We start from the raw sequence: 15,331 nt of genomic DNA, 5'->3' as shown, positions 1-15,331 counted from the left end.
TATTGTTTCATAAAGCTTTTTTGATTGTTGCATGTGTGCATAGACATATGAATATTAGTAGACCTGCCCTAAGTGATTAAAAGCGTATTATCCCCACTCCCCATACCGGTTCCATTGAGCCGGCTGGGCTCGCGTATGGCCTCAAATGAAATTTGAAAACGTGACGTCATCATTCTTGTGCGAACTATGGTCGAGGCATCATCGGTTCATTTTACGAAATAACACGGCAAAATTTTGACTTGTACTATGAAAACTGGTAAAAATAGATGTGAAAAAAGAGAATAAACCCAATTGTCGTATTACATTCCATATATAAGCATTATTTTACTTTATTTTAAGCATATTCACATCGTATAATATGAATCAGTTGTTACTATCACATCGAGAAACGTCTGGACGCGAAACACAAAGCTGGTTGGTTGCTGGGAAGTAAATTATGAACATTTATAAGTGTCTTAACTAAATACTCTGAAACTAACTACGACTCTGAAAATAGAAGCTGCCTTACTTTGCCGAATTTGGACTTCGCAAATTTGTTCATAACGTGGCGAGTAATTTGCGCTCCCATGTAAAAATGTCTATTCATTCAAAGCAGATTTTACTTTTAAGAAGTAAATGGTGATATTATAATGCGAGATGCCTATTTACTGTCAGATTGATTTATTGACGAATCACAGTCAGCTTCACTCCCTTCGTTCTTCAACAGTTGATTTTACCCCTCGCCCATATCTTCTCGTCTATTAATTCCTATGTCTGTGCATGTGTGTTGTAATAGGATTGATAAATCTGTAATACCCAAAAAATTATACATTCCAATAGTCTTGATTCACATTTTTACGGCAAAATATTTACCCCACAGTAGTATGCCAGTATTCAAAACTCATCATTCAAGTATCTTGGTAACTACAGCCATACGTCTGTGTGGAGGTTCATACGCAAACACACTTTGCCGTTCTGTTGTTCTGTCTTTGTTACTGTTTCTATACACACATCACAATGTCTAATTGTCTTATATTTATCCCAAACAATCATATACTCCTTCTATCATCACCAGGTTTCGTGGATAAAGATATATACGTCCTCGAGTCCCGCTACTCCACAAAGTCCCGCTCGTTCAAGAAGATCAAGGTGTGGCCGGCGCCTGAACATCCCGTCCGCCTGTTCCCGCGAACCACTCCCCTGGAGCCGCGTCGCGTCATGTCCGTGTTCCGCCAGCGCGTGGAGAAACACAAAGACGAACTCGCCGAACTTGACGTCCAGGAGAATGTCACGGAGAAGGAAAGACCGGTAAGTTTATTAAATTTGGATTGATTGATGAATTTTTTGCACTTTGTATGAATCTGTGTTTCTGTATTTTAATCATTTTTAAAAATTATTTATCATTGTGTGTTTCAAATATATATGGTACACTATCAGTAATCACAGAAAACTATTATAATCTGCCGTTATTTTTACTACTTGAAAGCACAAAATCGAGCTCTGCGATTCGCCGCTGTTCGTGTGTCAAATTTAGTAATCCGCCACGTGCCTCGGCTCGAGCGCCAATTATTGTACGCCTACTTTTACACACTTCAGGTACTGTACCACCATCTAGCTTGCTAGAGCATTTACGTACCAGTCAGCAGGGTTAATTATTTTTATTTTAGGTCATTTCTGATAGTCCTCTGTATATTCTGGCAACTGTCACGGAGTCTTCTGACAACTTTGAACCAAAAAATGCATTTTACGAAAGATAGATAGCAGTGTTTGTTTTAACGAAATACTCTGTTTTTTTTGGGGTAGGGATAGAGTACTGTATTTTGTTTTTCTCGGAAGAACATACTTATTGCGTGCAGATGTGGTTACGGCCTCTTCTCGCTAATTGTAACGATCTTACGTTAATATTAAACTGAGGATTACGATGACGGGATAGTAGTCAAATGACTGTAATTAACATGATGTATTATCACAAGTAACAGGTGATGAAAAAGAGATGAGAAGAGGACAATCGGCCATACTCTTTTATAGTCCTTTCTTCTCCCACGGTCGTTACAATAATTGACTAAAGCCTCGTAAATGAACAAGGGCATACAATTACCCTGATTAGTTTTTGGGTTATTACTCCATGTTGTGCTTCTTCCTTCTTTAGCCAATGTTTCGGACAGCATTACAGTGCCCATCATCAGAGCAGATTTTGTTTATATATTGTTGATGGTAGATTTTTTGTGTCCAGGTCCGTTTTTAAGTAAACTCCAATTAAACGTTTATATACTGTGAATAGAACACTCTTGGTTTTTTAACAATATTTTTTTTTAATTGTGATAGAAATCATGTTTAAAAAAAAAAAAAAATTATGTGATAAGAGGGCCCCAGTCTGTACAGTGTAAAGGCAAAGAAACTATGTCGCCACGTGGTTGGGCAGCATTATGAGGTGGGTTAAGGTAGGGGCTGTAAGAAGGGATTTATTAATGCGGGCCAGATTATATGAAGGAGAAAAAACATATGCCAGTAACTCGTTCCGAATACGAGCCGTTTTACTCAAAACGAGTCGGAAAAGTGGCCCATTCTTACGAAAACAACATCAACTGTGAACAAGTGTTCCACTAGCTAGCTCCTTGGAGCAGGTTCCATTAAAATACTTGTAGAACAGACTCAGCATGCCCACTAGAGATGGCAATCGGTCTCTTAACAATGAATTGTCAATCAGACGGACCACCCTCCTTTGCACAGAATCGAGTAGTTTTATCAAGTATCGTGGGGCTCCAGCCCAGAGGTGACTCCCAAATTCAATTATTGGGTGTACTTTGGATTTGTATAGGGTTAGCAGCTGGTCACTATTGAAGAATCTGCCAGCCCTATACAAGACGCCCAGTTTATTTGAAACCATATTTACCCGTGCTTCAATAAAGCCCCGAGCCCATCAAAAAAATAAAATTTAAGAAAGTTCAAAGGTGGGTTTGTCAACCTTTTTTACTTTTGTTTCTGATTGGTGTTGTTAATTTTTCAATCTTGTCGGATGAATTCAATGACAGACGGTAAGTGTTTTGATAAAAATTAACAGTACATTAGATTGGTTATAAAACTTTGTCTGTTGTAAACTATGTTACAAATAAAAAAGTTACCCAATTATTAATATGTATGCTTAATTATTATAGTTTTTTAAAGTAGCTTTTATCGTTGTACCCACAAATAAAAAAATATATATATATATATGTATTTGTTTTTATCTTTTCTTGCTCTCTCTGCCATTGGTATTCATTTTAAATAATAATTAATTTTTACTTGCTCTTCATTCTGGATAAGATACACTCAGTTTTGTCCACCATCGCTTGAAATTGCTTTAGCTTTGTTTATTATCTAGTTATGAATAGGCAGCTAAATTACATCTTTCACCACATATTTTTCTTCCTCACCTAAATGTAAATGTCTCTAGTAATTTGAATTTGTTTTGAATCCATTGTAATAATTACATATTACTATACCTGTAAAAGTCTGAATACCAAAAGCCGTCATTGGTAATAGTCCCATCATTCATGTGATGTATTTATTTAAACTTATAGATAAGTAGACGTTCTGTGTAGCTCCCATTAGCCTTCGGGACATGGTCATATTGTGCTTGTTACCGTGGGATTAAGTGGCAACAAATAAAAGTAAGGATGGGTTTATTATCTAGAAATAAAAATATATTTAACCTCTCAGGTTACTGGCAAGGGAATGAGGTAAAATGGGAGATAGTACAATGGGCCTATGGCCTAAGTGCTAGCGGGGAACGTAAGTAAACCGCCTTCGACTTTAAAAAAAAAAAAAACCTCTCAGACATAGAATTTTATTTATTATGTGTCCCTTTGAGAACTGTCAGAAGGTGATAATTTTTGTGTTATTTACGAGTTTTACTAAAATCTTCATAACTCACGTTTTGGGAAACGTAGCCTCATTCTAAAAAATGTTTTGGAAAGATTAAGAAATCCACTATCGCATTGTGTTGTTATACGTAAATATTTGCGTTTCTAAATATACATTTTATGAAAACGTCAAAAATATGTAAAAATCGCTTACCATTATTTCAAAGCCTTGAAAAATGTACTTTTTTCTGAGTAGCATAAAGGAATAACACTTTATATATTGAAGAAATATATTTAAAAAGTATTAGTCACCTCAAAATATTAACCTCCAAACTAAAATATTTTTAATAAATTATTTAGAAACGCAATAAATTATTAACGAACATCTTGACAGTTTCAATCGGCTTAGATAATGCACCTCTACGTTCCATAGATATTCTTGAATACAGACGCGTAGCGTTATTCATTATCGATACTCTGTTTTTTAAATCATGGCAATCCGCATACTAGTGATGGAAATAAATCAATTTTTGTAAAATCTCGCGCGTTTATGTGAAAAGACGTTCTAATGTCTTGACCGCTATTATCATATTTATGTCTTTTGACGTTCTTATGTTCTGAGTGGTTAAGAATACATACTAAAAATGTACTACCACAAAAAAGACATAATAAAAAATAAATTAATTAGTATCCTACTATATAATCTGTTTGGCGCAGGGCTTGCATAGGTAAAATGAAGGTGTGATACCATTTCTTTCTTGATGCAAAGTAGTAGATTCCGGTTCTTCCCAGCAACTCCCAGTTTATAATTTATCTAAAAAATAGTCTTGTAGTCCAATGCAAAACAGCCTCACGCTGCTGGTCTCCAAAAGGGTCCCTCTTAAACAATGAGGATCAGCAGATGCCATCCGATTCCATCAATCCAATGGTCGATGCTGCATATGCAAAGCTGATGCTCACAAAAATTGGCGAATGTGTTCGTCGAACCTCAGCCAAGAGGAATGCCCGCTGCTCTGGGCTGGTGATCAAATAATGGCGACTGCTTCCAATGTAAATCACAGATCCTTGCTCCCTCAGGTTTGGCAACTCTCCAAGTCAGAATTCCAGGGCTGTCAATTTGACCAATAGCAAAATGACAATGTGTAGGTACTGAAAGGTCCCACACACCAAGACCGTAGATGTGATGTACGTAAAGTGATGCACACACACCTTGTTACAAATCTTATATGTAACATGCTTTTTCCTACTTTTCACCTTATGCCTTAGGGGCCGTTCAAGTATTACGTAAGCAGATTTATTACAATTATTTACCCCCTCTTCCCCCTTGTCACCAAAAGTAAGCAAAGCTCTTACCCCCCCCCCCTCCCATGCTTACGTAAAAATTGGTACCTATATGCATTTTTCTGTTAATATATTCTGTTTTTTAAGCGAGTACCTAAATGTATTAATTATTTGAGGGAATCCCCGAATATGTATTCGGTTTTCAAACATAGACAATGTGTGGGTTGCCAAAAATAACTACTGCTGAGCAGTGCTGACGTAATCACTATCTCGACCCCCCCACCCTCCATGTCATCAAAAATAAGCAAAGCAAAGACCCCCCTGCCCCCCTATAGTGCTTACATAATACTTGAACGGCCCCTTAGGCAGTAGTCCAGTCCCTTTGATAAAATTCAGCAGGGATGTCTTGCCATGACTCCTGGTTTCCCAACTCGGCAAGATATCGGCCATCTATTGGTGATTCCCACTCCCTTCAGTTGCACTGTGTCTCCTGAGGTGGCAGTGTCCTGTTAACAGTCCTATGCTGAAGAGTTATACTGACGTCAGTAGTCAGCTGTAGAGAAATGACAACACGTCGATTACGTAGAGTGTATACTCCCTCATCCCTCTACTACCGCTGACGATTTTTGCCCTCCGTTGAACTCCAATATTGTGTCATAGAATTTAGTCCAAACTCCATCGCCCTCTTTTTCAGCGATCTTGGGAAATTTCTCCATCCGGGTGATAGACAGCCGCCGGTCATCACCCAGTGAATTCTTTCGATCAGTATATTAGTTGACATTGACTTCTTGAGTTTGGTACAGCGTCTCCAAAGATATTAGAAGAACGAGATATGCTATGTTGGCCGCCGGACCGTAGCCGGAGTACTACCTAATTAGGGTACTTTGAACGGTATCGGGACGTGTACGTACAGAAATCTGTTCTATGTATTAGTGCGGATACCTTAGCGTAAGCGAAGGTTTGCAGTAGAATTGGTGAACAAAACCGGCGACTTTTTTTGCTATTTGTTTTTGGGGTGTTATGCCGTGTTGCGCTAACTCCTTCTTTAGCCAACGTTTCGGACAGCATTGCAGTGTCCATCATCAGGGCAGATGTGTTATTGGCTAAAGAAGCGAAACGTTGGCTAAAGAAGGAGTTAGCGCAACACGGCATAACACCCCAAAAACAAATAGCAAAAATACTTTTGGCCGTGAAAATCTTAAATCATATTAAAACCGGCGACACTCGGCAAAACAATTCCACACAGTATGAACTGCTCATAGCACATCTCGTTCTTCTAATATCTTTGAGCGTCTCTGATACTTGTTTATTCACCTTTTCTCCCTCAGTAAGATTATATCCTCGTCCAGTGTCCTCATTCTTTTGGAGTTTTCGCGACTTGTTTTGAAATTTGCCTAATTTTTTCTCACTCTAATAACTCACGGCTTCTTCCTATCCCCATTCAGAACGTGGTGATCTTCAATCCGCTGGGAGGTGACGACGAGAACACGTACTACGAGCAGTACAACACGGTGTGTTCGGGCGTCATCAAGACAGGGGACTACGTGTACGTGGTTACAGACGGGGGCAAGCAGATGATAGCGCAGGTGGACTCCATCTGGGAAACTAAAGAGTAAGTTTCAAATCGTCTTTTCTGATTTATTGAAATTAGCTAAAACCTTCCTACATATATCATTATAATAATTGCCAAGACACAAGGAATTGTAAAATAGGATTGTAACCGCTTAACCACAGACACCACCTGACTTTTGCATACCATTGCTGACACTATTTGTCATTATTTTTTTCAGTGGGAAATGTTACTTCCGGGGTCCATGGCTTATTCAGCCATCGGAAGTCATCGGAACCATCAACAAGGTTTGTACTTATCCAATTTTATCATTTTCTAAATCCACATAAAATAGGTAATAATGATTGCTCGCTTAAGGAAATTTTAACTTTCTGAATAATATAGCTACATGTACAGTGATTGCCCACTCGTTCGTAGTGATTGATCGTCACAAAATAGTAAAACTGCCCCCATGACCTTTTATACTTAAATTTACCTCAAATTTGTGATCTCTGTAATATATTGATGGATAACCGTTTTATCGAGAACATGAATAAATAAATTATCTCTTCTTTCTATATCGTACTGTGACTTTCAATGACTATCATTGAAGTGATCGCACTTGAAGTGAAATGACACTAAACTGCGCTATATAAATTCCATGTTATTATTATTATTATTTAAATAAAAATGTAAGGACGGGTTGTTTCGGAGAATTTGAACAATTCATCAAATTTCAACGTTCATTTACAGGTTCTGTGAAAGTCCTATTCAAATTCTGTTATTATATCATTATAGGCTAGTTGCTTGACAGAATTGAAATAAAAACAGAACTTAAAAATATCTTTCACAGAACTTGAAAATTAACTTTGAAATTTGAAGAATTGTTCAAGTTCTCCGAAACAACCCGTCCTAAATGTTCGTTTGTTCATAATTTTAAATCTCCCAAAGTTCTTCACTAATTGCTTTGAAATTTTGACACAACGTTGCATTTGAATAAGTGTGTTTTTATACCTATATTATATAGACGTCACTTGTGACAAGTGTGACAAACATGCTTTTTTTTAAAAACAGCGCCACCTATTGGACATAAAAGCAATACGCACTGTTGTTTCTCTATCTGCACAGACAGACAGAGCCACAGCTACGCATGGCAGGGAATAGCTAGTAAATAAATAAATTCTCTGTGGATGTCATTTTCCCTATGAATTGATTATGATTGTCCATGGAAATAAGACAGTAACATAATATGGTTGCAATCTTCAAATCTTTTCCAGGTGTTCTTCAAGCAAGAGATACTGCTGACTGCCGTTCATGACTCAAGTCCCCTGGTAGGAATTGTAGGGAAATGTGCTGTTCTGTACTACGATGAATATCTCAAGTGTAAGTTAATTCTTCATAATATTACTTAAATATTAGGTGTAGTGTTTTTCCCAGGTTAAAAATTTGTGATTTACCATCATTTAAGTCAATGGAGTTCTTTTTACTAAAAGTTTCCTTTTTATTTGTGGACAGGTCGTCCCACGGAGATACCAGAATCGGACGTGTTTGTGTGCGAGGCCTTGTATGACGAATCTAACCGCACTTCCCGCAAACTGAAGACAGGGCTGCGCAAGTACGAGCACACGGAGGTGGTCACCATCGACGAGGTTGGTTCAAGTTTTCTGAATTTGCTTTCATCACAATATTTTATTAATATTAATACTTGTTGATGATCATCTTTGAACATCTGATCATCGTAAGATTAGAGTTCAGAAGAAATTTCGGAGATTTCCCTATCTGAGGGAGTATAGCTACTACCCGTGGCTCTATCCTTCTGACTTGAAGGATGCCATGCTCGAAATGAACTATCTACGGGTCAGAAGAGATGTGCGCACTGCCACACATTTCTTCAGACCGATTCGTGGATGGTTTGAAAACTCGGCCATCATGGAGAGTATTTATTTCTATGTTGCCGATGGTTATCTCAGTCACCGATGCATAGACTGTTTTATCTCTCGACCTGCAGGACTAACTTGCCAATGGTCATGCCGGTAGGGAGGGCAATCTTGCTGTTGAACAGAATCAATACGGGTATCGACATATCAGTGGGATTGCTTTTAAAAGGCAAGCCTTGTTGCTGCTAGTACAATACATACCTTTAAACGGCAAGCCTTGTTGCTGCTAGTACAGTGCATACCTTTAAACGGCAAACCTTGTTGCTGCTAGTACAGTGCATACCTTTAAACGGCGAGCCTTGTTGCTGCTAGTACAGTGCATACCTTTAAACGGCAAGCCTTGTTGCTGCTAATACAGTGCATACCTTTAAACGGCAAGCCTTGTTGCTGCTAGTACAGTGCATACCTTTAAACGGCAAGCCTTGTTGCTGCTAGTACAGTGCATACCTTTAAACGGCAAGCCTTGTTGCTGCTAGTACAGTGCATACCTTTAAACGGCAAGCCTTGTTGCTGCTAATACAGTGCATACCTTTAAACGGCAAGCCTTGTTGCTGCTAGTACAGTGCATACCTTTAAACGGCAAGCCTTGTTGCTGCTAGTACAGTGCATACCTTTAAACGGCAAGCCTTGCTGCTGCTAGTACAGTGCATACCTTTAAACGGCAAGCCTTGTTGCTGCTAGTACAGTAAATACATTTAAAAACTTTTAAAATTTATTTTGTATTTATTCTTCAGCTTTGCATGGTTATATTTATATTATTTTGTTTTACAATATGTGTGTTTTTTTTTTTTTTTTTTTAATATCAATTCCGCACAAGAATCCCAACTGTTCTAACTGCCTAGAGCCAGTGAGACTATGGCATCCCCAATTGGGATATGTTGTGAGGCTGAAGGTAGTAGGGAGGGGAAGAAAAAGGTGGGGATCTATCTGACTGTTTAGATCTGGTCACCAAACACGGCTAAAGCCATTTCAAGCAACGCTTCAATTCAGAATGGTGGTCTTACATCAGGGCGATACTAAGAGTATCTTCCCCTCTGTTACGTGCTGCAAATATAGTATATATTTTTTTAAATGATTAAATTGTAAAATAACGCAGTTGATCAAATAAAATTTACTTTTGCACACCGGGATTTGAACCTGCGACCTCCGGATTTCTAGTCGAGAACCTTACATCTCCACCTCTCCACGGAGTCTGTCAAAACAGACATTTCGTAATGTTTTTAAAATTGAATTATCACCAAAAATTATGACCAAGTGGATTCCCCAGTGAAAGCACTCAGAGGTACCGAGCAAGAGGTGGAGTGGTTGCGTGGAAGAGTTTCGGAACTGGACGAGAAGTACCGAGGACTGGAAGCGAGGTATCACAGAGAGTACGGAGAATTTGTTGAGGCCTAATCACATCCTGGGATGTACCGCTATGATGATGAAGAATGTCAGTTATTTAATATGTATCACCTTATTCCAGGTGTACTGGTTCCCGCGGCCACTGGGTCCACCACCGCTGGCCAACATGGCGGAGGTGCAGGCTCCACAAGTCATCCGGGCCAATTCTCAAATTGTAAGTTACAAAAATTGATGCTTTTAACCTTTACATACTTGAAGGTAAAAATCACATATCACCCGATGGGGGGTCACCAGGGACCCCCATATATTGTGGAGCGATGTGTCTCTTAATATTCCTTATGCCCTTTTCAATAACACTCATATTAAATAATTCGCCTTTCCCAGTAACACTCGTATTAAAGATATATACACGGTGTCCTGAAACTCGTAGTACAATCGGGAAACTGGTGAATCTACATCACATTTGGAGTCGATTTTGTAGTATAATTTTTTTTTGATTTGAGCTTTCGTTTTCGAGTAAATCGAGTCAGAAGTTGATTTTTTTTTTGATCAAATTCTTATAAATTATTACTTAAGATCAAAGTACCCAACTAATTAAAACTATTTAAAAGTAAAACAAATAAATAAACCCGGATTTAAAGCATTATTTTGAAATCACCCTTCATTTAATCCGGTGTAATCATAAAATAATTTTGCTCTGCAGGATTAAAACATCTGTTGTTCTAAAATTCATACCTATCTCTGATATATTCTCAAAATATAGCTTTCTCTAGTATGCTGGGTTCAACTAACATATGAATGAAAGAGACGCACGATAATCAGATGTCACATTTCTGTTAAATCGTAAGTAGGTCAGTTTTGGTTTACGGGTCGCCGCACGTGGCCGTATTTATGAGATTGTTTACATTGCATTTTGCTTTAAGAAGTTTTCTCGTTAATTTAAACATAAAAGCGAATTGTGGTCAAAATTTGTGTGTTTTAATACGCGTTATTATTGTTTTGATAGTGATACTTTAAGATTTATCATCGATGCGTTCGACGTGTTTGAAAACAGTTGTACGTTTTTAATGTTTTGATTTTGAGACTTATCATCGAAGCCTTCGACGAGGTAAAAATTAACTCCGACATGATTCCAATAGTGCAATAATCAATCATCAGACGGACCCAACGGTGCTTGGAAGTTAACGGTGAACATTTTAAATAATTTATGAGACGTGTTTGTGTTTTGAATTGGAGATCGAAACATCGCTACATATTGTGAGTACCTACCTATGTTAATAATAATTCCTATCCGTTGCGTCGGTGTCTCAGATCGAATGAGAAAAAATTTTAACCCCGAAATAGCCGAAATATATTTTTTTTTGGTGAAAATGCTCAAATCAAAAAACTTTAGGTTTATTTGGGTTCCCCATGTGGTGTAGATTCTCCAGTTTCCCCCTTGTACTACGAGTTTCCGGGCACCGTGTATATATATATATATTTTTTTTTTGTTTAATTCCCGTGTATATGATTATTTTAATCAGTCTTCTTTGGACTACTTCTAGTGGGGCTAAGTTAGTTTTATATGCTCTTCCCCAGCCTATTAAGATACTATGTTTTTTATACTTACCGTTTTAACCGAACGTATCCCATCTTGAATCATAAAGTAATGCAAAACGGTAAAAGAGATACTACAAAATCAAGCGTAACTCAAATTCATCTTTTTGTGGCTCTTTCCAGTAAAATGCACTTTTTACGTCCGCACTTGCGGCTTGTTTGTGGCGAGGATTCAATAATAAGTAGGAGGAAGTAATAAGGACTCGGGGGTGGCGAGGGTAGAATAATTTTATCAGGATTCAATAAATCTTATTTAATTTCTTAAAAAATACTAACAGGATAATTTTTTGATTAACTAAATTATAGAATGTGTCATTTAAAAAACATCTTAGAAATATAACATATCTCTCATTTGGGGGATGTGTATTACCCCCTTTGGTGTGGGAGGGATAATTAAGTTCTTGTTCAAGTGGATTTTCACTAATTCTTTGCAACAGCATCTGTTGCATGGTATATTTTCCACATCGTCACCTTAATTGGTAAATCAAAGTCCATTTTGTCAACATTAAAAATAATGCAAGTGTGATGAGCAAGATTAAGACAGGGACACATAGATGATTTAGACATGTAGAGCGGATGAACAAGGAAAGGGAAGCATGAGTAATGGAAGTCGAGGAAAACCGAGTAAAACATGACATGACCAAGTGAATTAAATACATACTAGAGTCGGACCATGCCAAGAGTCAGATTAACATTAGATTGCCATCTGTAATGCACAGATGCAATGTAGGCGTGCTAAGTCTGTTCTACAAATATTTCAGTGGAGCCTGCTCAAAGGTGCTAGCAGCATTGATCCCCTGTGCACCGGTGCACGCACGTGAAACTCAATGCAAACGATCAGAATTCCAGTTGATGTCGAGAAAGGGTCATTTCTTCTACTCGTTTTTGTGTTAGGTTCGCATGTGGACGAACTACCGGCATCTGTATTTTCTCCTTTATATAATCCTAACCTCTTCAAGACCCCTTCTAATAAATCCCTTCCTATGGCCCTTACCTTAACCCGCCTCACAACGATGCCCAACTGTATGGCGATCTAGTTATTCTGTATTTATACTGCGCAGATAGGGGCGCTCTTGTGCAGTGTAACATAAAAAAGACTAATAGGTATGTTTGAGATGGTTTATGAATGTGATTGAAGCAAAGATTTGTTCGGCAGTCTATCCACTCTGCCTAGCAAAAGAGAAACGAAATGATAGTAAAAAAAAAATCAAAGTAAGCAAAAATTAAATATCAGCCAATTGATTCATATTTTCTTCAGCAGAACTTCTACTGCTCGGAAACCCTCAAGCCCGAGGACATGGAAATACTTTTGGAGAGCTCGTTGGACGAATCCTCCATGGCGTCACCAGCCACGCCCCTTTCTGGAGGGGCGGGACCTGCAGGCTCCCCGGCCAATCAGACTGCGCCGGTAGTGCAGGCCGCCACCCCTGCTACCAATAAGAAGAAGCGCGAGCCAAACAGCAGCGGCGTTGACAGGAAGAAACTGGTTACCGGGTATATACTGTATTCCAGCGATGTGAGGAAAGCGATTTCCGCCGGTAATCCGGAATCCACTTTCGGTGAGTTTGTTTTTTTTCTTTGTTTTTGCTTTGCTGAAGTAGGCAGAGAGATTCATTTGTTTTTATCATCCCTTCACTTCTTTTGTAATATAATATGAAACATGCAGTAAAACCTCAGTTATAGATATTTATCAACCATCTCCATCTCCCCGGCGTTGCCCGAGCTTTACCAGACTTTTTAAAATCAAATGTAATCAGAAATATCATAATTCTGCTTACGGCGAAGCACTACGTAGTAATGCAAAATCATGTGTTTTTGGTTTGAAAATTTAATCACTTAGAAATATTTTAGATGCTTTTATTATATACTGCGAGTAGAATACATCTTCGCCTTTGAAGTAATCTAGCGTTCTTTTTATAAGCCCAGAAAAAATAAAGTATTAGGCCTAAAGAACTTCTTTAATGTTCAAAATCTCTTAGGAACCCCTTTTGTGTTATGATTTTATTGTATAATATGGCAAATTTAGTTTTTTAGAAAATTATTAATATTTGTGCCTGAACATCGCAAAATAAAATTAAAATACACTTTTTGGCGATGCATTTTTCTTGCCTAAATCAAAACAGACGGCTGGTGTTAAACGAGAATCTAAACCTTTTTGCCATCTACATAAGGAGTGTTATTGTTAGTGGCCCAATTCCATATGTTATACAACGTGGTGAGTCGCTTTAAAGGGGATTGGACGAAGTTTGGTTTTTTCAGTTCCTTGAGACTGAATTGGAAAAATGGCCCAATTTATCCCACATGCAAGGTTTCCAGCTTAAAAGGTTGTTTCTTTCGGTCCCTTGGAAAACTTCTTAAGAGAGTTTCACTGTATTATACAGATAGATAATCTTAACTCGCAGGGGCCGGCAAGAAACTACACTAAATATAAAGTTTTTTGTCAAAGCCAACACGTAGATAATAAGTACCATACCTATTAAATATGGTATTGATAAAGTGGCATTTTCTTTTTTGTCTTTAACCCAGTAGAGGTAATATCCGAAGGCAAAATGAATGTATAAGGACGATACTGCAATTGCAGTTCTTTGTCACGTTCATGGGCACTAATCTTCAACACTGCAAATGCAGGGCTCCGGCACAGAGGGGTTAACCTTTTAAATGCCAGTAGGTAGAAGTGTAGCTGTGCACAGCAGGCCTAGAATGCGAGTTAACTCGCTCTTGGCACAGAAGCGGTTAAATACTGCTGTAAAGTGCTTTTATTTTTATTACAGCTTAACACCTAGTCTCATATACTAAACTCAGAATTTCGTGTCATTATATTTTCGAGCCGTATTGCGTTTCCTTGTCTTCTTTCGCTAATGTTTCGGTTAGCCTTACGGTGTCCATCATCAGAACAATAGACATTACAAGTTTGTGCAAACACTGGGGCATTGATAAAAGAAAGCACAACACACCTCAACTACCTAAAAACAGTTTTAAAATCATTTTGATATTTTCCCATTTTCAATGTTATATTATTTATATTCGGACTCAGGGTTTACTGTATTGTTTTTTACATTTTGTAAATAGTGTTTCATTCCTTTTGTACCCCTTTTCTTCATTATTAATGACAGCATGTCTGTAGGCGCGGTGATGCTGAATTGTGTGACATGATAGAGATTTACTCAAATATTTTAAGTACATCAAATAAACAAAAAATTGCGTATAAAAAAGCCAACAACCAAAATTTTATCTAAGCCCGTTGTCGGTAACAGTCGACGTAAACCGAGTGCTGTAAGACCCTGCGCTGAAAATTAAGTTTGTCACTGTGAGGTAACAGTTCAGTTTTCTGCGCAGGGTCTTACAGCATTCGGTTTATGTCGATTGCTTACGGACCCGTGGGACGGCAGACAAAAATATACTAACAATGTCAATTTTCAAGGTGTCTAACAACATTGTTTTTTTTATATCTAAAAACAGTCTATCGGATGTCTAAAAATCCATCATCATCGATTTGGGTGTATATAAAACTCCCAAGAACGTTTTTTTTTATTTCTCCTAATATTATATATAGCAGTACTCTTCTCAGTAATCCTCCACTCAATTATCTGACAACTATATTCGCTATTATTTTGACTACTTGAAAGCGCAAAATCAAGCTCTGTAATTCGCCAGTATTCGTGTGTCAAATTCAGTAGTTTGCAACGTGTCTAGACTCGAGCGCCAAGCTTTATACGCCAATGCGACGAGTTGGGTTAAGTTACTCCTCCATACTTAGTTACTATGTAAACCGCCATCTAGCTTAGGTCATCGTTAAGCGTAAA

General features: G+C 38.0%; 1 protein-coding gene across 5 annotated transcripts in view; it reads left to right on the top strand.

Moving 5' to 3' along the window:
• polybromo (protein) overlaps positions 1-15,331 on the top strand; it is a 72,045-nt gene that overhangs the window by 42,150 nt on the left and 14,564 nt on the right. For 4 of the 5 annotated variants that reach the window (XM_089646958.1, XM_089646956.1, XM_089646953.1 and 1 more), the window contains 7 exons: positions 1,055-1,287; positions 6,548-6,714; positions 6,893-6,959; positions 7,929-8,034; positions 8,167-8,300; positions 10,054-10,146; positions 12,787-13,087. In XM_089646958.1, coding sequence (XP_089503084.1) covers positions 1,055-1,287; positions 6,548-6,714; positions 6,893-6,959; positions 7,929-8,034; positions 8,167-8,300; positions 10,054-10,146; positions 12,787-13,087 — 1,101 coding nt within the window. The remainder of the gene's footprint in view (positions 1-1,054; positions 1,288-6,547; positions 6,715-6,892; positions 6,960-7,928; positions 8,035-8,166; positions 8,301-10,053; positions 10,147-12,786; positions 13,088-15,331) is intronic. The other variant, XM_089646955.1, reaches the window with a different exon arrangement.

The sequence above is a fragment of the Hesperophylax consimilis genome, chromosome 25 (genome assembly GCF_061612785.1).
Source record: "Hesperophylax consimilis isolate HC1 chromosome 25, BYU_Hcon_1.0, whole genome shotgun sequence".
Taxonomy (NCBI): domain Eukaryota; kingdom Metazoa; phylum Arthropoda; class Insecta; order Trichoptera; family Limnephilidae; genus Hesperophylax; species Hesperophylax consimilis.
This window is presented reverse-complemented; position numbering and strand designations above follow the sequence as displayed.